Source organism: Nelumbo lutea, chromosome 1 (assembly GCF_056320005.1).
Source record: "Nelumbo lutea isolate HS-2025 chromosome 1, American lotus-T2T, whole genome shotgun sequence".
Classification (NCBI taxonomy): Eukaryota; Viridiplantae; Streptophyta; class Magnoliopsida; order Proteales; family Nelumbonaceae; genus Nelumbo; species Nelumbo lutea.
The window spans coordinates 127683615-127706418 of record NC_142684.1 but is presented as its reverse complement, the minus strand read 5'-3'; the positions used below and the strand labels follow the sequence as shown (position 1 = coordinate 127706418).

The following is a 22804-nucleotide window of genomic DNA, read 5'->3' as shown; positions in this document are numbered from 1 at the left end:
GGATGTGGGGTACACTTTTGAAAATTGCTTATTCAGTGGGTCCCTCCTCGCCGTTGGATCATAATTTTTTACACTAACGCCTTTTCAAGTTCAAGATCCAACGGTTAGAATTAGAAACTGTTTCAGACCGGGCGGCGTAGTTAAAGGTGTTTGTTACTTTGTGGTGGGCCTGGTGAAAAAAAGGCCCCGTAGGGTTTACGTCCTCGGGATCCAAAGCTAATAAAACTCATGCATCTCGTGGCCCTAGAACTAACGGATTCGCTTTTAGTGGATCGCACTGCGGGCCCAGCCCACTAATTCTCTTATTCCCTCCATTATCTTTAAATTTTGATGATTTAACGGTCAATCTTGTGACAGGAGACATGGTGACAATCTCTGTCATAAATTCCCGCATCTCGAGGGCACTTCCCGCTCTCTCTCAGAGCTCTGTGCCAATTTCTTCGTCGCTTTCCCAGAAAATATAATATAGAATTCGATTAAGTTTGGGCATCGGAAGAGCAGCCCGAGCCCCGAGGCCAGAGATTCTGGACCACTTTCTTCGTTGTCAATGGCGGATTTAATTGTAATTCGCACCAGCAGTGGTACCTGCAATGCCAGTGCTGTCCAGAAAAACTGTCAGGTCAAAGCCCTAGAACTACAACATCTGGAAATCCTAAAAGGACCTTGCCCAGCTTTCCTGGTTGTTGCTTTCTGTCCCCAATGGAACTGCGTGTGATGGTTCTGCTTCTGCTGCTGCTGCTGCTACAGTTCTCCTTATTCGCTCGATTCCCTGTAGTTCGAGCTTCCGACAGCCTGCTCTCTCCTAAGGGCGTTAACTATGAAGGTAGTTGGCTTTCGAAAAGTTTACTTTGTCTTCACTGGTGTTCCTTTGTTTCTGGGGATATTAGTCTGAACTGTTTTTTCCCCCTTGGATTGCTAGTTGCTGCTTTGATGTCTGTGAAGAGTAAGTTGAGGGATACTCTTCATGTTCTTGATGGATGGGATATTAATTCGGTTGATCCTTGCACGTGGAACATGGTTGGCTGTTCTCCTGAGGGTTTTGTGATTTCTCTGTAAGTTTCTATGTTCTCAAAAAATGTAAAAAAGTGGCACTTGTCTTGTTCTCTGGTGGGCTTATGTGGATTTTGGGTGTTGTGTTGTCGTCCAACTTTTTTTTTTCTTATTCTTTTGAAGGTTGGAATTCTATTATTTAGATAGTTCTTCTACTTCTGGTTTTGATGGCAGAGAAATGGCTAGTAAGGGGTTGTCAGGTTTGCTTTCTCCAAGCATTGGGAATTTGAGTCACCTTCAAACAATGTGAGTCACTAAACAACTGTTCCTTACCGGAAAAAAAAAACTGAAGATTCATGTTCCATTTCAGAGCTTGCATTTATATTACAAAAACGCATCTGCATTTTTGGCTAGTCCTTGTCCTTGAAGGTTGATCTGTTGTTTATCTAGCTCTAATTTGTCCTAGTTCCTTGAAATGATTCCCTATGAATAAATTCTTTTAATTCATGGAATAAGTAATTTAAAGCTGTTTGACGCCTTTGGTAACCATTAATGCACAGGGTAATATTCAGCCTCATTTAGAAGGCTAGCTAATCTACTCTTTCAAGGAGTTATTTGTAACAATTATATAATAGACTAAAAACGAAGAAAACTAACAAACCCGTTTCGTAGGTATATCGTTTGGCCATTTTTCAAGTTCAAATTCTGGGCCTCTACCTCTTTTAGGAAGGTGAGATCAAATACGGTGAAGAAAATATATGAACACCCACTCTAAAGTTTGCCAGAAAACTATGCTTTTTTAATAGGTAACAGGGTATTCTGCCAAAGGGTAGAATGCCATAAATAAGAAGCAGATTCCAAGAGAGGAGAATATAAGGGTAAAAGATCCTAAAAATTCTTGAAGTGCTGATGATGATAGAGATGTTAAAGTGAAGAATACCCTGTCTGTAGTTTTAATGTGAAAATTCACACAAAGTGAAGATTTATCATTATTCTATGGTTCTGTAGCTCTTCAATATCTACCTTATCTCTCCCTCATCCAGTCAATGGTATTCATTTTCTTAGGCATTAAATGCTTTAGTGAACTTTGGTGCAACTTTTCCAGCATTGTTCCCACTACAGAGCTATTCATCTAAAGAGTTATAGAACCTAAAAACTTTGGCGTTCACAAAAGCTTGCTGGTTAGTCAGGCACCTATAGATTAGCTTGATCTATCAACTTTCCAATATTTTACAAGGATATGTTGGTTTTGTTAAATTCATTTCCATGTTATTTGTTTCCTCTTATCATAAAATCCTGGAATGACAAGCATGAGAATGCGGGTTCAAGATTGTAAGTGCCCACTTTTTGCAAAAACATGCCAGAGGTTAGGTCCATATCCAGTCCAGAGTTCACCCCATATAGCTGGGATAACATTCAGTGATGACCTTTTCTTCTGTCAAAAACATCTTGCCATTGTGTTTGCCAGTCATGTCTATATCCTAACGATTTTGTATGCTTCACTATGAACATGGTTTTCCATTGCCAAAATCATATCCAAGGAATATAAGCAAAATAATTATATCATTTTCAGGTTATTACAGAATAATCTAATATCTGGTCGTCTTCCAGTAGAGATGGGGAAGCTCTCAGAGCTTCGTACTCTTGACCTTTCAGGCAACCAGTTTACTGGTGAGATTCCAAGTTCTTTGGGCTTTCTGACTTATCTAAGTTACTTGTGAGTATGCCCTCCCATTGTGGTTATGGCCAATTAATTTTCATGGTTGACTGTTAGCATGTCAGTTTACCTTGTGCTTTTTATGCTTTAACAACTTATGCTTGCAAATTCTCAGGCGGCTTAGCAAGAATAAGCTTTCTGGACGGATTCCTAGTGCAGTTGCTAATCTCACAGGTCTTTCTTTCTTGTATGTATTCCACCACATCTCAACTTTTCCTTTTATTATCAAGAATATGTAAGTTATAGTATTTACAGTCATATGATGAAACAGGGATCTGTCATTCAATAATCTTAGTGGTCCCACTCCAAGAATACTTGCAAAAGCCTACAGGTAAGATCCTTAAGTGGAAAGAATCCTCGCTAAACATTTATTCTAGCATGATGATTGCCATCACATATCTGTTACTAAATTGCACATCTATATGAAGTTAGAACCTAAATCTCTAGTGGGTGGCATGTCAGTTTAAGTGTTGTCAAACAAATAGGTCTGTGCGAAACTAAATAATTAGTCTAGTATCGCACATAGGTAGAATGTAGCAAATGTCTCACTTGTCCATGCAAGCACCTAACTGAAAGTAAATGTTTATATCATAGAATTGCTCATGTTACATACTGATATATTATTGGTTAAGTCTATCTTGTCTTTATATTATTATACGACACTTTTTTGTATTGCTTTGAGCTCTTATTTTCTTCTCTGTTTGGTTTTTTATTGCTCTCTTCTTTGTTCTGTTTCTATGTCCTTTTTGCTCATTCTATATATTGCTAAATGCTGCTAAGTCTGGCACCTGATTCTTAATTTATATTCTTCTTCTACTGTTGCAGCATATAGATGTTTATCAATTTGTATAATCTTATTTTTAGTGGCTTGAATTCATTTATTTATTGTTTTTCCTTGTTAGATTATTCAATTTGTTAGATTTTTATTTCTTTGTTTTCTAATTTAATTTTGTTGATTGGGTAACATTTTGTACAAATTGTGACTTTTCTTCGGTACATACACAATATTACATATAGACATCTCCATTGCTTCAGTGAAAGGAGCACTTGACACTTGACAGTGCTATTGTATAGGAGGTCAGTATGTTTACAACCTTGGCTATAGGGCCATCAATATCCTATGATTTTGATATCAAAATTGTGATTGAGAATCTTTAGCAAGATGGTTAATGATTCTTTTGCAATGTTGCAAAAAGTTGAGAAATTGCTGATAGAATTCATTCATTGCTATTATTATGAAAGGAAAAAAAAAAAAAAAGAAGAGAAAGAAAGGGAGAAGGGGGAGAAGAGAAGAGAAGATAAAAGGGAGAAGAATTGTTCAAGAGTCAAAAAGATAGGCTGGCGGCTCCAGTCCTTATATTTTTATGTAGTGACTTTACAAAAGAAGGTAAAAAGATACTTGTGCCCTTGCGTCACATAAGGTGAAAAATAGATGCCTATCATTTTTGTCACAAAGGTCATTGTGCCACAAGTGATGAAGTTCCTTCTTCACAAAGTGTGTGTGATCTGATTGGCTACGTAAATCCCATCTACTATACAACTAGATGAAACCTACTACACCATGCCTTTGGCAACTGTTTTAATCCATACAATGACTTATTTAACTTGCATACCTTCAACTCACTACCTTGAGCATGAACAATAGGAGGTTGGACCATGTACACTTCTTCCTCTAAATCACCATTCAAGAAGGCATTTTTAATGTCTAACTGATGTAGCTCCTAATCTAGTTCACTACTAATGATAGGACCTTGATAGAGTTAATCTTGGCTACCGGAGAAAAAGTCTCTACATAGTCCACTCCATACACCTAAGTAAATCCTTTTCCTACCAAGCAGGCCCTATACCTCTCCACTATACCATCTACTTTATGATTTGCTGAAAACACCCATTTACACCCCATTGGTTCTTTTCCTTATAGAAGAACTATAAATTCCCACGTGCCATTCTTATGTAAGGCATTGATTTCTTCTTTCATTGCATTTGTCCATTCAAGAACAAAAAGAGCCTCTGCTACATTTTTAGGAATAGGAAAACTACCAATGGGAGAAAGAAAAGCTTGAAAAGAAGGTGAGACACTTTCATAAGAAACATATTGTCAAATGGGATGGTTAGTGGTATAGGATCTAGCACTCTTCCTTTTAGCAATAGGAAGGTCTAGGTCACTAACTATAAAGGAATCAATATCAAGGCGATTAGAAAACAATAATAGGAATAATGGTACCTAGTTGAGGAGGATCTGTCTTCGAGTATTTTGATGGTATTGGTTGCATTGCTTCAGGCTACTCCATAGCTCTCGAACTCTATTGGACCTTGTAGTGACTTAGGAAGATATGAAAAGGAGGAGGATCAAGAAAAAGAGGAAGAGAAAGTTGAACCTGTATTGGTTTCTCCTCAACCCTGAGGAGAGTAGGACACATCAATGGAAACATAATACTTACAAGAGGTGGGATAAAGCATTTGTAACCCTTTTGAGTGGAAGGATAACCTAGGAAAATACAAGCAGCAGCTTTGAAGTCAAGCTTACCACGAGTGGGTGATAGACAAGGTTCAAAGTATTGGAAACACAATGTGTATCAGAGAGGCAATTTTAAGAGACATATTGAGATACGCTTTGGATAAGGATGGATATGGACGAAAAATTAAGATACGCATGGATACATTGAGAAACTCATATAAATCCTAAAAACTATATTGATAACAAAAAATATGAGTTTTATATGACTATAAATAAGTTAGTTAAACATAAAAAGTTATATTTCAATGAATTATACAAAGTGTGAAATATCATGACATAATTGGAAGCTGTTGAAAAATGATGAAAGAATTAAAATGTGTGTATATACAGACATACTTTAGTTTTTAAAGAATCAATATAATTTGTGTTAACATTTATCATTGTTTAGAAAACAAGACTAGACCAGCCAGTTGGACCAGTTGAACTGTGACTTGGGCCCCTGGTTAGTTCAGCTATCCCCCAAATCCCCCAAAATCGGATTGGGTATAAAACCGCTCAAAACCATTGAGTTGGCTAGTCAAATTGGAAAATTGGTGAACCAGTCCCGGTTTTAGAAAACTGGCTGTTTTTTTTGAATTTTTTTAGCACATAAATGCTAAATGCTATAATTTATTTCTCGGATGTCTGGTTGGGGTGGTCTTTTTTTTATTTATTTTGGGTAACTTTTCAAGATAGGTGTCTTATAAAAAATTGAAATTAAGATAAAAAATATGTTATAGAAATGTTATAGAAGAATATAATTGTATGTTTTGAATATATTATAATCTAATATATAATTTATAATATTATATATATCACATTTCGACCCTGATTCAACCTCTCCTTTTTCCAGGTCGATGCATGGTCCAGTTCTCTTAAAATTAATATTTATTAATATATATGTGTATGTATGTATGTATGTATACATATATTAATAATGAATTTTAGTTGTTATTGACATCCATCCACTAAAAAGAGAGTTTCATTAAGAATTAAAATACATAAAATATGCCAAACACTTGGGGTATGGCATGGTGGTGAACTTGTAGTCATTACAAGCTGATGACTAAGGCTCAAATCCCTTTCTCCCCTATTTGTGCTTTTTTAATAGGCAAATTTAGTGGCATGTCAAATTCAAATTCGAATTTGAACATTGCCTTAAATGTAGTATTTCATTTGCCTTTAATGGCATGTCATAAAAGTATTAATTAAGAGCCATATAAATTAAATTTTTGTATTTGTAAATTTACTAAAATTGAGCGAGAAAGAGGGAAATTAAATTTGATATTTAAAACCTACCAAAATTAAATAAGAGAAAGAGAATAATATTAAATTCAAATTGTATTGGCTGATACAAGCCCGTAACAATCCAATACGGGCCCATATCGAACCGATACTAACAAAAATAAACAAAGCATGTAAATTCTATATGTTACATGTATCGACCGATATGGACCGATATGTTGTAAATTTTCAAACCTTAGTGACAGATGATGGACAAAACACCAGTACCCAAACACACTCATAAGAATAGGAAATAATGGGGATTTAGGGAACAAGAGCTGATGTGGAGTCTTGTAATCCAGCAACCGAGAGGGCATACATTTGATAACATAGGTATTGAATAATACAACATCCATCCAAAAGCATTTGGGAACGTTCATATGTAGTAACATGCCTTGAGCAACTTCAAGGAGATGGCATTTTTTTCTTTTGGCAACACCATTTTGTTGAGGAGTCTTTGCACATGAGCTTTGGTGAAGGGATGCACATGAAGCAAAAAATTCAGCAAGGTCACCATGAAAGTACTCTTTTGCATTGTTAGACCAGAAGATTTGTATCTTAATCTGGAGCTAGGTAAGTACCATACGTTGGAAATCTTAAATAAGTTTAGGTACTGAAGGGAAGGGAGATCCATCATATGGATGGCCGAACCATGCAGGAAGGCTGGGCGAAATTTCAAAAATTTATTTCTCCCTTCTGGGAATCCTATTCCCAGTTTTAGAGAAACTGCATTTTTCAATGATCGTTCTTGAAACAAACTGGACTAGATCTGAACAAAAGATTAGGGAGAGAGGTACTTGATACGGAATCCACGCAAATGCTCCTCCCAATGTAGGTGTTCATGCCCAAAGAGAGTGCCAAATCCATCCTCCGCTGAAAGTGACACAGCTTAGGGTGAGGCAGGATCAACAGGGAGGTTCTTCAGCAAGAATCACGCCAAGGATGTGAGCACAACTTCAAGATTATTTCTTCTAGCAAGAAATAATTTCAAGATCAAATCTTGATTAGTCGAAGATGGAGATCGAATAGGGTAGGTGGCGGCAAGAACAGAGGGAGAAAAGCAGAAAGAGAATTGCTCTGAATTGAAGAGAATTTGCCCTCCTATTTATAATCTTCTTTTGGATCAGCTTCCTAATCTAATCAGGGAAGAATTCCTCTTATTCAAATCTGTGTTTGAATCTGGACTCTTAAATGGATAAGACTTATCTTATCCATCAGCTAATCCTATTTTGATTATAAACCCAATTCGCCACCTTCTTATTTAATCTAATTAAATACCCAATTCGACGTGGGCTTTTAAGGCCCATTAAGCTTTTAGGCTCACTTCCTTTAACTGCTGGCTAACTTGGTTCTCTTTGTATGGCGTGGAACCCTAGCATTGATCTCCATGAAAGCCATATGGGTTCAACCCAGCCTCTGTTACAAGACCTGGCCGAATAAACCCCTGAACCCATCAATATAGGCTCTTAGTGGGCCCAACATCTACATTAGATGGTCCTGAGTCCAGCCACCTTATGAAGGCTCAGGGACTATGGACTTATGTGAGATTAGCCCATTAGATTTATTATCCCTAAATGGTCTTACACTTAACCTCTCAGCCCTTAATGATCAAACACTGCCCGACAAGACATCTCCCTTGGCTGCAAGGTATAGTGTTGCACTCTCTATTCACATGGATCATAGGAATTAAAACTTTTTGCACACAATTTGAAACCACAATATATGTATGTATATTTCTATATAAATATATTTTGCAATACAAATTTCAAACACATTTGAAATGAAGGGATGGGAGATCCATCATATGGATGGCCGAACCCTACAGGAAGGTTGGGCGAAATTTCAAAAATTTCTTTCACTCCCATCCGGGAATCGTATTCCCTAATTTAGAAAACTGCATTTTCAAGGTTCGTTCTTGAATCAAAACCGGACCAGATCTGAAACCAAAAGGGAAGTGAGGGATATACCTGATACGAAGTAATAGTAACTCCTAACATAGGTGTTAACGCCCAAAGAGAAGACCAAAACCCGCCTCCACTGAAGACACAGTGATAGTGAAGCAAGATCAACAGGATGGTTCTTCAGCAAGAACCTGAATTCTTCAGCAAGAATCGAACAAGGGCTGGTGAGCACAACTTAGAATTGTTTCTTCCAGCAAGAAACAATATCAAGAACCTTTCTCGATCAGTTCCACAGGTGGAAATCGAACTCGGTAGGGGCGACAAGAACTAGGGAGAATTCTGCAGGTTGCTAAGTGTATTTAAACTGAGGAATTCGCCCCCTATTTATATCCTTCTTTGGATCAGCCTCCTAATCCAATTAGGAGAGAGTTTCTTGATCCAAATATGATATTTGGATCTGGACTCTTAATTGGATAAGACTTGTCTTATCCTTCAGCTAATCCTAATCAGGTTCTAAATCAAAATTTGCCCCCTTTTAATTAACTAATTTAAGCCCAGTTCGAAATGGGCTTTAGGCCCATTAAGTCACATAGCTCACTTACCCTTTAATTTGCTGGCTAACTTGGTTCTCTTTGTATTGCGTGGGACCCTAACATCGATCTACACATCAGCCACATGGGTTCAACCCAGCCTCTGTTACAAGGCCTGGCCGAATTCACCATAGGACATGGTGAACCTCTGAGTCCATCACCATGGGCTCTTAATGGGCCCAACATTTACAATAAATGGTCATTAGGTCCAGCCACCTTATGAAAATCCAAGGACTGTGGGCAGATGAAAGATTATCCCATCAGGTATTATCCTCAATGGTCCTACACTTAACCTCTCAGCCCTTAATGATCAAATACTGCCCAACAAGAGAAGACCTCTCCCTCGGCTGCAAGGTACAGTGTTGCACTCTTTACTCACATGGATCCCGGGAATTAAAACATTTTGCAAACAATTTTGAAACCATAATATATAAGTATATCTTTATATAAATATATTTTGCAAAACCAAATTTCAAACACATTTGAAATCCACTGCCGGTAGTTTGGGTTTCCATTAGAGAGAGTGCATTCCCTGATCATTCACTTTGTCTGACAAAGGGGCTGATTCTGTCATTATGATCACCCACTAAGGTGAATTCTCGAACTATCCCAACATACCCAGGTTTTGACCCCTTGTAAGGATCTCACTGATTGGCATATCAAAGATAGCCCAATTTGACACCTAGTGCAGTACCATAATCGAGTCTAGGGGTCAGGTGTAATATTCCAGTTTTGCCCATCTATCTCCAAGGTCTAGGGCAATATTGGAATTTGGTCCAGTTCAGGGTTTCAAGAAAACCCACACTACATGTACCTCAAGTCTCACCCTGGTAGCTGAGACAAGCCACCCCAACCAACTTGACGGCACATCAATGTCAGCCTTGGCGGGATAAATCTCCCTAGATCTATCCAACGGCTATGAAGATTCTAAACTAACACGAGTCTCATAAGTGTCCAGTTTAAGGGTATTACAGGAAACACACCAAATCACATGAATCAATTATGCACTTTTATTCATTCACAATAAATGTTATCAAGTACATCAATCTGATTGGAGCTAAGGGCATACACTGTGCAACAGGTACTTCATCTTTGGAACGCATTGGGTAAACACACAGTGAGCATGATAAAATATTTGTAGCCACATTAGAATAGGGCCCCACACATCAGAGTAAACAATATGGAAGGGAAAATCTTATATTTTATTTCTTAAAGGAAAGGAGCTTTTATGATGTTTACTTAGTTGACATGTATGACATTGCAATTCAATTACTGCGACTAACTTAAAGAATTTTGGAAACAAACACTTTAATGACTCAAAGGACATATGACCAAGGTGATAATGCCACAAATAAATTTGACTCTTAAAGGACTAACTCGTACACTTTGTAGTTGACACATATGACACTGCAATTCAATTATCGACACTAACTTAAAGAATTCTGGAAACAAACACCTTAATGACTTAAAGGACATATGACCAAGGCAATAATGCCATAAATAAATTTGACTCTTAAAGGACTAACTCATACACTTTATAGTTGCAAGACCAATTTTATTCTCCATATAAAGGCCATCCACCAAGTTCCCTCCACCGATCTTCTTGGGAACTAGATCCTGAAACACACAAGAATGCGGAAGAAAGGTTACTAAACAACATAAAGAGTGAGTGATGTTGCTAATAGACAACAAGTTAATAAATAAATTTGGAACATGAAGCACATTTGAAAGAAACCTGCAGATAGATAGATCGTTGACCAGCTATGGAAGAGAACAAACCATCAACTAGTCTTGCGTTTTCTCTACCAAAAAGAAGTGTATAGGATTGAAACAAAGTTGACTTACTAGTTATGTGATTGGAAGCTTTGGAATCAATAATCCAAGGTGATTCTGAAGACTGGGAAGACACATGGAAAGCAAAGGCAGTGCTACTTGATGTAAATGCAAGGGAGGTTGAGGGGCTAGGGCTAGAATCTATTTGCCACAATGCCCTACCATACATTTCCAAATGATCATGGAAGGCATTGATAAACACTTCCTTGGGATCTAAACCAGGGGAACAATCTTGATACATACTCATAGTAGAGCTATTTGCTTGTTCTTGGGAGGCCATATTTGTTGTAGTATACTTATTGGGAGCAGGTTTCTTATTTTGCTTTGGTGATGGTTTTATCTAATTCTTGAGGCCAGTTTGATTTACCAACTAAATCCCAACAACTACCACGAATATGTGTAGGTCTCTGGTAATGAGTGCACCATAACTTATCTTTCTCATCTCTTTTCTTCTAAAAATACCCTTCCTCGTGCTAATCATACCACCCTTTGCATCCAAGGCTATTTGCTCCCCCTCAATAGGATTCATATCATTTCTCCTACTCTTCTCAAATTGGATCAATGCATACACCTCTTGGATAGAAGACCCTTGTTGCCCAAAATTTGGACCCTAATAAGTTCATATACTGGTTCAATCTAAGCAAGAAGGCAAACACATGTTGCTGAGATATGAGCTTCTTGTAGGCCTGGCATCCTTATCACTTTTTTTGGTAGTAAATAAAAAAGAAAATTTATTAATAGAAGAAAAGAAGTACATCTGATAGTGACGAGATATCACTAGAGAGCAAAGCAACAAAAGGAGAGTGGAACACAAGAAAGATACACTGAGGAGAAAAAAGAGAACATATTCCAAACAAAAGAAAAAACAATTAGGCCAACTGCAGAGAATAGGTTTCTTGAACAGTATTTTATAATGGAATTTGGTATATATGCCATTTTTCCATCACTTATGATTTTCAAAAAAAAAAAAAGTCCTTTTTGGCGCCTTGATTACCTGATATGCCCATGTTAGCATCTGATAAATTTTAATCTGAGTAATTCATCTGAAATGTTGTACAAAGATGTCAGTTAATAAATTGTGTCATATTTGATATTTTTCTTGCCTCAATTTGCAACTCTGAATGTTTTCTAGTATTCTATTAAACTTGATTGACAGTTCAATATTTTCTATCATGCAGGTCTTTTGATATTTGTTTTGTTTACTCAGCTGTTGAAACTATACCTGTATTCTTTAGTGTTGCAGGGAATAGGTTTCTTTGCACCTCATCATTGGAAGAAGCTTGTAGGAATGTTCCAGAACCAGCTCTGGGTAAGCTATGATATAGTCTAGAAAAGAAATTATATATCAGATGTTATAGGTGTAACACTTTCGTTGTTGTTTGTTTACAGATGCTAGTTCATCACAAAAATCCAGTAGTCATCGTCAATGGGCAGTTGATGTTGCTATAGGTGTCAGCTGTACCTTTGTGGTCTCTGTGATGCTGGTTGTTTGTTGGGTTAATTGGTGCAGATGGGGTGTTCCCTTTGCTTCATATGGTACTCTTTAAACCCTTTTAAGTGATTTATTTTCATGTATTCATATACATAAAGTTGGAAATGAGGGAAAGATTTTAATTTATCTGATTTACTGACTATAGTTATTGCAGAGCAACAGGACTATGAATTTGATATGGGTCATCTGAAGAGATTTTCTTTTCGTGAACTGCAAATTGCAACCGATAATTTTAGCCCCAAGAACATCTTAGGCCAAGGTGGATATGGGGTGGTCTATAGAGGATGTCTCCGGAATGGGACAGTTGTGGCTGTGAAAAGGTTAAAGGATCCCAGTTTTACTGGAGAAGTGCAGTTTCAAACTGAAGTTGAGATGATTGGCTTGGCTCTCCACCGGAATCTCTTACGTTTATATGGGTTTTGCATGACATCTAATGAAAGGTTACTTGTTTATCCTTACATGCCAAATGGGAGTGTTGCTGACCGCTTGAGAGGTTTGTTTCCAATATGTTGGTTGTCTTCTATGGACTTGATACCAAATGACTTGACACAATGTTCTTTTTTCTTTTAACTGGGGGTATTCAATGATGAAATGCATGTGGTCTTTCATTTCTTTTGTTAAGAGAGGTGACCGCTGCTTTTGAGAATGAAGTGTCTTGAATGTTTTAGCAACTGTATGCAAAGGTGATTCATCCCTAACAGCATGTTTGGATGCAACCTGAAATGAAATGATTTATTGTATCTTTCATTTCATTTGAGAGCAAAAGTTCTAAGTGGAGCCATTTTTCTGGTTGCCAGAGAGAAGATAGAAGTGAGGTCATTTTAGAATTCCAAGAAATAAACTCATTCCCATCTTTTCATAACAACAGTAAATGCCTCCATTTTCTATGTTAACATGTTAAAATGCCATGAAAAACTAAAATGAAATGGTTTTATTTCACATTGCATCCAAAGGTGCAGTGAAGCTAGCAAACGACTTTTTATTCTTTACATTGAACTATCAAATTATGAAACATGCCCAAGTCTAAACAAAAAGTAATTTCATTTTCATGAGTTGAGTACATTTATCATTTCACATTTCTGCTAGATGTTGAGAAGTATCTCAAGTGAGTTAAAGAGCATACAAAATTTGAATGCTTTCATTTGTTAAAAATCCATCCTTCATGAATAGAAATAAGACTATTTAGCTTTGATATCGACCTTTATTTTCGACTTGATATGCAGTTTTAGATGTCATTTTCCATTTTCTGCTTCATTTGTTTCTTAGTTAAGCTCAGTTATCATGCACAGATCCTCCCCGTGAACAGCCATCTTTGGACTGGAACAAACGCATGCGAATTGCTCTTGGAGCTGCTCGTGGACTTTTATACTTACATGAACAGTGTAACCCAAAAATCATTCACAGGGATGTCAAAGCTGCAAATATTTTACTTGATGAAAGTTTTGAAGCTGTGGTTGGGGATTTTGGTCTTGCGAAGCTTTTAGATCAGAGAGATTCACATGTCACAACTGCAGTGCGGGGTACTGTAGGACATATTGCACCAGAATATCTTTCTACAGGGCAATCTTCTGAGAAAACCGATGTATTTGGATTTGGTATATTACTCTTGGAACTCATAACGGGACAGAAGGCATTAGATGCAGGAAATGGCCAGATTCAGAAGGGAATGATTCTTGACTGGGTAACTACTTCTGAGTTTTGAATAATACTTTTATTGTCTGTGGTATTGTTATTTTCAATCTCCTATGCAAAGAGATTGAACACAAAAATCATGGTGATTCTATAAAGCCATGTTTACCTCAGAGAATTTTGTTACCGGATTTGTGCTTGTTTTGGTTATTTTCTGCCAACTGTTTTTCAGAGGAGCAGTTTCAATTTAGGTAACCATCTTTGTCCAAATTTGAGTAAATGTTCTTACCGCCAACTCCGCCCCCCCCCCCCCCCCCAAAAAAAAAAAAAAAAAAAAAATCAACAAAAAGAAAAAGTAAAAGAGATTAGAAAATTGAGTAGGTGGTTACTGGTTCAAATTGTCCAATCCAGAATCTGTACCTAAATGTTTTGTTAACAAAAAATTGGTGTATATTGAGACTTCCCCTAGTCATGAACCTTTCTGTTGAATATTGGACAAATTCTATCATGCATTCAAATGAAGGAGATTGTTCTTTTTAGTGTAAAATTTAATTGTACAATTCTAAATTCTTTACTACCATTCTAAATCCTGGTTTGAAAAGCATTTTCTTTCCAAATTCTTTAGAACTTCTGAATGTTATGACTTTGGGGGCTTCCCTCCATAAATTCTCTGCTCAAGTGTGTGTGGTCCATGCAAGATTCATCTATATTCAAATTATAGTTTGTCAAACAAATACTTCCTTGCATCTGTAGAAGAGAACTTGTTTCCTAGTGCAAGAATGCGCATTTCCTGGTTACTGTTTTATGCATTCTCTTATAGATGAAGTCCGGTTATGGAAGCAATATGAGGTGTTTCTCACTTTGCTTCTTTTGCATATCCATTAAGCAGTAGTGAACTTATTTGGGGCTAAAGTAAGGTATAATTGCTCCATTATTAGTTATTTGCTGATAGGACTTGCATTTCTACAGTTGTTATGTGATTATGTCAGTTATGATGGTCTGGCTGAAATTTGTAGGTTAGGACGTTGCACGAGGAGAAGAGACTGGAGGTACTGGTAGATAAGGATCTTAATGGATGTTTTGATGCAGTAGAGCTGGAAAAAGCAGTAGAAGTGGCCCTGCAGTGTACACAATCCCATCCCAACCTCCGACCAAAGATGTCAGAAGCCCTAAAGACACTGGAAGGTGTGATCAGACCACTAATACATACAGAAGAAGCTCAAGTTGACATACCTAGTGGAGGAAGGGCTTACAGTTTCTCCAGAAACTACAGTGATGCCCTTGAAGAATCTTCATTCATCATTGAAGCAATTGAGCTGTCTGGCCCCAGGTGATGCGCAGAATTGCTTTCTGCAGGCTCAAATTTAGAGTTTGCATTTGATAATGGAGGGTAGTTAAATCTTTGGATCAACATAAATCCCCAAAGCTATGTTTGCTTTGATAGAAAACAAGAGAGAAACGGAAAGTTGAGGGAAAGCTCTTATTTTCTATCAAACCAAACACAACCTAAAGGATACGAGAGAATTGGGGGCAATACAATATTTTCACATGGAAAAGTGGTAAAAGATTTTGGCTTCCACAAATGTGTAACTGAACTGATGCAAGAAAAAAGAGAAGGAAAAATGCCAGTTTATTCATTTTAGGGCATTTCTTTTCATTTTTGTTACATATACAGAAAACCCTCAGGTTTTGCCTCAGCCGATTGTTCAAACTGTTCTAACGTATACCATCTTTCTGGTTCTGTTCCCTAGCTTAAACATTAGAGGTAAAGATGCATTAATGCATTCATTAACTAGGTCCAAAGGATGAACCACTGCTCCTGCATTCTCAATGCAGCATTTGACCATATTATATACCAGGGGGGGATATTTGACCGTATTAACGTTAATCTTGTTCAGAATATTTGATCTACATTACTTGAATTACATGATTCAAGCGACAAGAAATGCAAGAAAATTGATTTGAAAAAACCTGTCATCCATCCCTTAAATCTAAAGCAATGCGATCTTTTTGTGTTACTGCTCCTTGGTCTCGACACTGAACCATTGTATTCTACAACCTGGAGTTTTTGTTTCTTTGAGGCCTAACAAGGCAATTTATTGATTTAACGTGCTCAAATACAATCCTTGTCAATAAAATGTTGTAAAGAGGGCATAGAGACCAAGTCTACGTTTGGTTAACTAGTAAACCATACTTGGCTAAACAATGAGCAGCAGATTTAGCAGACCTTGGGAGGTTTTTGATTGTTTTGAGTTGAAACAATACTTGGCTAAAGTGGTACGTAGACGCCAGGGAGGAGACTGGAGAGGAATCAGTCGGGTAGAGTTGTGTTTTGAGTTCAAGCCACTAAAATGAGTTTTATTTCTGTCAGATGGTCATAGCAGTTGAGACAATAAACAGTGTACTGATATAAGCCATTGCTGTTGCTATTTTCTTTATGACCAAACAAAATATGCATGGCTCAGAGCTTTTTTGTGTAATTATTGGGCTCATTACATTTGGTAATGCAGCTAATCTCATGTGGTTTGAAACTTTGAATCATGGAATATGCTACCTGTGAGAAGGGCTATATGAATTAGAGTGAAAAATGTTATAGAAATGACCACATGCATGGTTCAAAATGTTGGTTTCACAAAGTGTACCTCTAAGGCAATAGTGGAAAGATCTAGATATACATGACTGCAGAGGGAAATTCATATAAATCTCATGAATATAACAACACTAATTTAAGGACCGAGTAATTACATACATGATTCTAACTACAAAGCATCAATTCTCTCTTTTTTTGGCAATACTCCCACTTTTTTAATTTCAACAAATGCCCATCATACCACAATTAATGCAAGCCTACGACTGTTCTGTCCGTTCAAGCATAACAGATCACTATTCAAACTTGATTTATGAAAAAAAAGCTCAATTCAACACAGTCTAAACTTGATTTATGAAAGGGGAATTGTATGGTGAATACGTTAATGAGATTGGATTTGAAAAAACAAAGCGTGGAGAACATAGAATGGTATTATATCCCCGCCGACGCCAAAGCACCGCCGAAAACTACCACCGAGAATTTCATTTTGTATTTAGTCCCTTCTTTTATTTATTCTTCAAAGCCGTGGTGTGACGATGGTCTTACTCTGTAGCCCGAGCACTCTACAAAGTTCCGGAAACGACGATTTCCGTATCTCGGCATAAATCCCTCCATCCCACTTCCTAGCGGCCAAGGCCAACGTCTCACCCATGCGCAGGGCCGCCTCCAGAGTCTCCGCCGCGCTATCGTGTGCCGAGTCTATGATCCCCATTTTGACCGCCTCCTCCGCCTTTACCTTCGCGGCCTGCAGAACCACGTCGCGCCGAGCCATCGGCGATTGGATCTTTTCTCTCAACAACGCCATGAAGTAATCGGGAATGGTAAGCCCGATGTCCAGCTCGCTCATGTAGAGGAACCCCCTGTCCTTCCTCATCAAGACGTAGTCATGGCTAAGCGCGAACAGGAACCCGGCAGCAGTGGCGTGGCCCGATACGGCAGCTATGGTGGGCATAGGGAGGGAGAGCAGGTCAACTATGATTGCCTTTAAGCCGCCGCTCATGTGGTGAAGCCGGTGGAGGAAGCCGCTGGACCCGGCGGATTCGGCCCAAGCGAGATCGAAGCCATTGGAGAAGAACTTGCCCTGGCCAGTGGTGACCAGGACCGAACCGCGCGTGGCCTCGGCACGAACTTGGCTTAGAGCTGATCGAATCTCGCCGATGAGCTTGGGGTTCAACCGGTGCTCATCGTCGCCGATTAGAGTTAGAAAGAAAATGTTACCGCGCTTTTCTAACGTGCACATCGCCATCGTCTTCTCTCCCCAAATCCCTATGCTGTTTCTCACTCTTTCCGTCAAACTATTTATTGGTGGAAGGTGAAAAAGCTATGTTTTTTTAAACGGGATCTGCTTCTCATAATATTAATAAAAATAATAATTTTTATATAATAACTATTTATAAGTACGGCAGATATCCGATGTTCTTCTTTCCCTTAATATCAATAAAAATAATAATTTTTATATAATAACTTAGAATATGATAATGTTTTTGAAAAAAAAATTATCAATTAAAGGCATTGGAACTGTTGTTCGTCTTCCTTTCTTAAACAGTTTCCTGTGCCAACTGAATCTTCAAAACACAGTTCAAAACATTAAACGATGAGAATCATGAGATGAAAGAATGCAGTTTCGTTACTTGAAGGTCGCAATGGCAGTAGGGGTTTAGAGGTTTTCACGAGAGAGAGTGTGAGAGATTGGGCAAAGAGAAGCTGATGTAGTACAATCCGGTCACTCCTAGTTGGCGTTTGAGTGGCTTCTCAGGGGTACTTGAAACTGAATGAGAGATGAAGAACTCCCGGGGGGTTTCCCGGCGGGAATGCTCTGATGCTTAAGTTAGTATTGTGTGTAAGAACCTGAAAGAAAGCGAAAGCTAAGAGTGCAAGTTGCACTGGTAATTCAAGATACCTTGTTCCTCGAGGGTGAGCTCCTTATAGCAGAATTCCGTTGCTCCTAGCCCTTTGACTTCTGATAGGGCAGGTATAATCGCCACTGTCAGTCTGCCACAGCCACTACAAGCAGGACTGAGGTGGCACGTGCGGGGCCGTCGTGCAGGGTACGTGTCTGTCAGGCGTGGGACGCCTTCCTAAAGGTGGCAGGTGCGGCGAGGGGACATGCCTGCAATTCGTAGGCTTGTCAGGTACGGCGGTCGGGCAGGAAGCCATCCTATGGTATGCCGAACTGCCCTCCTGCGGATTGCCCTGAGCTGGGCTATCCCTTAAGTGACGGGCTGCCTGCTGCCGGCTGTGCCGAGCTAGCCGACCCGAGGTCTTTGTGCCTCAGGGCGTTCGAAGAGGAACCGATGCGTTCTGGCTTGGGGGTGACCCGAAGTCCATTGAGAGGAGCTCGGGTCTCAAAAAGGGGTCAGGGCCCCCCGAGCTTGGGACCCCTGAAGTCCCTTGACCCTGGGGAGGAGGTGCAGGCGAAGCGGCTTCCGGCGAGTAGTTTACTCGTCGAGCTGCCACGCCGAGCTCGGTGGGAGTTCCCCACCAAGCTGTTCTCTTGCTCGTTGTGTTGAGCCACCATTTGAGCAAGGTCACGTCTACGTGTACCTGAGCTACGAGGTCGGGCCAAATCACCCTCCATCAATTGCCCCCCACTCCCTGTGCTGGAGGCGGTGACCTAGCGCGGGGAGGTCATGACACGCCGGGTGGGTTTGGCGTTGGTGTTTGTGTTGCATTGCCGTGCGTTCCGTCCAGCTGTATCGGTCTAGCGCCTGGCTCGACCGAAAAGAGGTCCGGGTCACGTCCGGGTTACGCGCGAACTTCGCGGATGTCAAAAACGCGCTAAATCGTTTTCGCCTCGAAGATCCCGCGGTTGCGGCTATAATTAGGGGGTCCCTTGGCCATTTTCTTCACCACAAAACCTCCATCGCTAGTGTTTGAGCTCGCACCAAGGGTTTCTTAGCTCGGGTCTTCCAGTTTGTCCTGTCCTTCTAGCCTGGTTTGCGTTTCTTAGGTGAGTCCTCCCGAGCTTCCTTTTCCCTTCTAGTTCGGTATGTCGTCTAGTGTAGATGACATCATCGACGAGCCTGAGGTAGGCAACTCGACTCGGGATGTCCCCCTGCTACCTAGCCGTCTGAAGTATGGGTGGCTTCAGGTCATCTGGCGTCTACCTCCCACCGAGGTCGTGGAACCAGATCAGTTCGGTTCCTCCACCATGACCTTGGAGAGGCTTCAGGACCTCATACAGAGGTTTCGCCTCCCCAGCGAGTACTTGTATAATCTTCCTACCGATAACTTCCCATGGGAGCACGATCCCAATGAGATCGTGATCTTCAGGGAGCAACTGGTAGCCAGGGTCAGACTTCCTCTCCACCCCTTAATCATTGAGGTGTTGGTACACTTCAACATTACCCTGGACCAACTCCACCCAAACTCCATACGGAATGTGGTGGGGTTCATTTCTCTTTGTTTTGACTGTTCCCTTTCCATAGACTTGGATGTCCTTAGTACGATATTGGCCATAAAGAAGAGTGCTTCGAGCGCTCTCCCCGGGCATAGGCAGTCTTACTACCTGTCCCCCCGCCTAGGTTTTAAGCTTATGCACAAGCTCCCGAGCAAAGTCCCAGCTTGGAAGCGAGACTACTTCATAGTCCGGAGTAGCACGGGGTGACCCTTCCCCACCGATTGGAGGATAGCCGTTCAAGACCATGGTGTCATCCTGGACGGGAAGATTAAGAAGGAGCTCCAGTCGCTGGCTAGGCTCGGGTTACATTATAAGGACTTCACCTCCGAGTAGAAGCTCGTCCGAGCGGGCTTGAGTCCGGGTAGGTTTTTCCCACTTCGGCTTTTCCGCTCACACATTTGTTTCGAGTTACTGATGTTGTCTTTCACCGCAGGTCCCTGGAGGCATAGAAGATAGATAACCAGAGGCTCTTTCGCCAGATGAAGAGGAAGAAGCGCGTGGTAAAGAAGGCGCGCGTTGAGTCCCCGCCAGCTCCAGCCGAGCCTCGACCTCTGTAGACCTCTGCCTCGGGGCCCGAGGTGGCAGCTGTGCCCATCGTAGACTTGGAAGAGGAGGTTGTACCTAAGGAGCCCGTGGTGACGGAGAAACCTGCTGTTGAGCCCGCCGAGGCCACTACCAATCCTACCTAGCTTGCTAGGGAAAGTGCTCATCCCGCTACCGCTGAGACCTCTGAGAGCTCCACTCACGATGTGGAGATGACGACTTCCAGCTCGGAGGGTCAGGGGAGCCAATCCGTCCTAAACCCCAAGTGCAGCCTGAAGAAGAGCACACTTGCTTCATATCCAGGGGAGGTTAGCGAGTGGGCCGAACTCACTCCTGGTCAGCTCGGCGCCCAAGCTGCTACTCATACTATGGTGGTGAGTTTCTCTTCTTTTTCCCTTCTTCTCTTCTCTCCCCCCCCTTTTTTTTGACTGGTTTCCATTTTGCAGGTGAACACTGCCATTCGCGCCTTGACTTTCCAATCAGACCGGCACCTAAGGCGTGCTCTAGAGGCCGAGGAGTCTTCTTGTGCTGCCCACACCGAGTTGAGGGCAGCTCGTTGTCAGGTTCATCGCCTGGAGAGTGATGCCTCAGCTCAAAGGAGCTTTATCAGGCATTGATGGCAGAGAAGGGGGAGCTGGCCCGAAACAAGGACAGGTTGAGGACCGAGGTGAACGGCCTCAAGGTCGGTCGGGAGGCCTTAGGGCTCGAAGTAAGCAGCCTCAAAGCAGAGCGGGATGCCTTGAAGCTCGAGGTGCAAGGCCTCAAGGAGGCGAAGGGGAGGTTGGAGCATGAAGTGGGGTACCTCCGGGAAGACATAAAGAAGAAGACCGCAATCTTCGAAGGTGCTCTTGAAGAGGCCAAGACCTAAGTCATCATCAATTACGTCAAGTCCTCGAGATTTGATGATGTGATGACGAAGGCCTACCGTAAGGGCTTCAAGCTTAGTCGGTAGCTGATTAGGCACCTCTACCCCGAGCTAGATACGAGCGCCATCACCACTTCGCGGATCACTGACGACATTGTGCGTTAGTCAAAAGACGACCCCAATTCCGAGGATGAAGGTCCCGAAGATGGAGCGGAGGACGCCGGTCTGAACATCGTCCCTGATAAAGGCAGCGAGCCCCCGAAGTAGTTTGCTCCTTATGTCTGTAACTTAATCTTTTCCTTTTCTGAACTATAAATGTATCATCCTGGGCCTTCAAGCTCGGGTAAAAACTCTTGTACTTGAACTCTTGTTAATAAAATATAGTTTCTTTCAAGTATCTCTGACTGCGAAAATATTTCTAAGTGTGAGTGGACTCCAAGTAGGTCAATTTAATGTGTGGGCTACCCGAGCTGTCAAGCCGCTGAGTTGGCGGTAGGGGTGACCGAGTGAAGTTGTGTTACTTCGGGTTGCGCGGGTTATCGAGCTGAGTGAGAGCAGCAAGGGTATAGGCACCGTAGGGTTCACACCCGAGCTGTCTTTCCCTTAAGGGTTAGAGATAACCAGGTTTTTGTTGGTTTGCTATGCCGAAGTGGCAGCTGGGATTTTCTTGTGGCCCTTAGGCTTAGGGAGGGACCCGTACTCCGCTCCTAGATCTCACCCAGGCCGAAGTGGCGGCTGGATCTTATGTGCCGAGGTCATGTTAGCTCGGTATTCTGGCCCTTAGACCCGAGGAGTGGCTCGTGGCCTACTTGATTCTTACAAATAGTATTGTCTTAGGTTGACAATATTCCATGCTCGAGGTATTTGTTTCCCTTCGAGGGTCTTGAGTTCGTACGTTCCCTACCCGAGCACTCGTTTCACTTGGTAAGGAACTTCCCAGTTGGGCCCGAGCTTGCCAGCACCGGGCTCAGGTACCATGACTTTACGAAGAACTAGGTCGCCAACGCGGAGGTTCCGCTTCTTGACCCTAGCATTATAGTACCGAGCTACTCTCTGCTGGTAGGCTGCAGTCCTAATGTACGCGAGGTCCCTTACTTCGTCGAGTAGATCGGGGTTGGTACGTAGTTCATCTTCGTTTGTCTGATCACTGTATTCTTGTAGTCGTAGCGTAGGTACTTTGATCTTTGCAGGGATCACTGCTTTGGTGCCGTAGGTGGGATTGAAGGGTGTTTCTCCCGTGGCGGTCTTCTCCATGGTCCGGTAGGCCCACAGGACCCTAGGTAGTTCATTTGCCCACAATCCTTTAGCTCGGTCCAGCCGTGCCTTTTGTCCGCGGAGGATGGCTCTGTTCGTGACTTCTGCCTGATCGTTTGCTTGGGGGTGCGCGACTGAAGTAAAGTTTTGTTGGATCCCCATGTCTCGGCACCACTCTTGAAATCTAATGTCTTCGAACTGTTTGCCATTGTCGGAAATCAA

At 41.1% G+C, this 22804-nt stretch overlaps 2 protein-coding genes across 8 annotated transcripts; one reads left to right on the top strand and one right to left on the bottom strand.

The window, feature by feature from the left end:
* Window positions 1-344: 344 nt before the first annotated feature.
* LOC148877452 (protein CLAVATA3 INSENSITIVE RECEPTOR KINASE 4-like) lies at window positions 345-15690 on the top strand. Of its 7 annotated transcripts, none has more exons than XM_088941415.1 (11): window positions 345-823; window positions 920-1052; window positions 1225-1296; window positions 2602-2707; window positions 2823-2894; window positions 2979-3038; window positions 12048-12121; window positions 12202-12348; window positions 12450-12797; window positions 13594-13985; window positions 14950-15690. In XM_088941415.1, the coding sequence occupies exons 4-11, from the start codon at window positions 2607-2609 to the stop codon at window positions 15265-15267; spliced, it is 1512 nt and encodes a 503-aa protein (XP_088797541.1). In that variant the 5' UTR covers window positions 345-823; window positions 920-1052; window positions 1225-1296; window positions 2602-2606; the 3' UTR covers window positions 15268-15690. The 7 variants fall into 7 exon arrangements, with proteins under 7 accessions (XP_088797541.1, XP_088797499.1, XP_088797490.1 ...); XM_088941373.1 differs by having other exon boundaries at window positions 351-823; window positions 2564-2707; window positions 12459-12797; XM_088941364.1 differs by having other exon boundaries at window positions 411-823; window positions 2564-2707.
* Window positions 15691-16798: 1108 nt separating this feature from the next.
* LOC148877451 (enoyl-CoA delta isomerase 2, peroxisomal-like) lies at window positions 16799-17922 on the bottom strand. The gene has a single exon (XM_088941352.1). It carries the CDS (start codon window positions 17764-17766, stop codon window positions 17038-17040), a length of 729 nt encoding a protein of 242 aa, XP_088797478.1. The 5' UTR covers window positions 17767-17922; the 3' UTR covers window positions 16799-17037.
* Between the last annotated feature and the right edge of the window lie 4882 nt (window positions 17923-22804).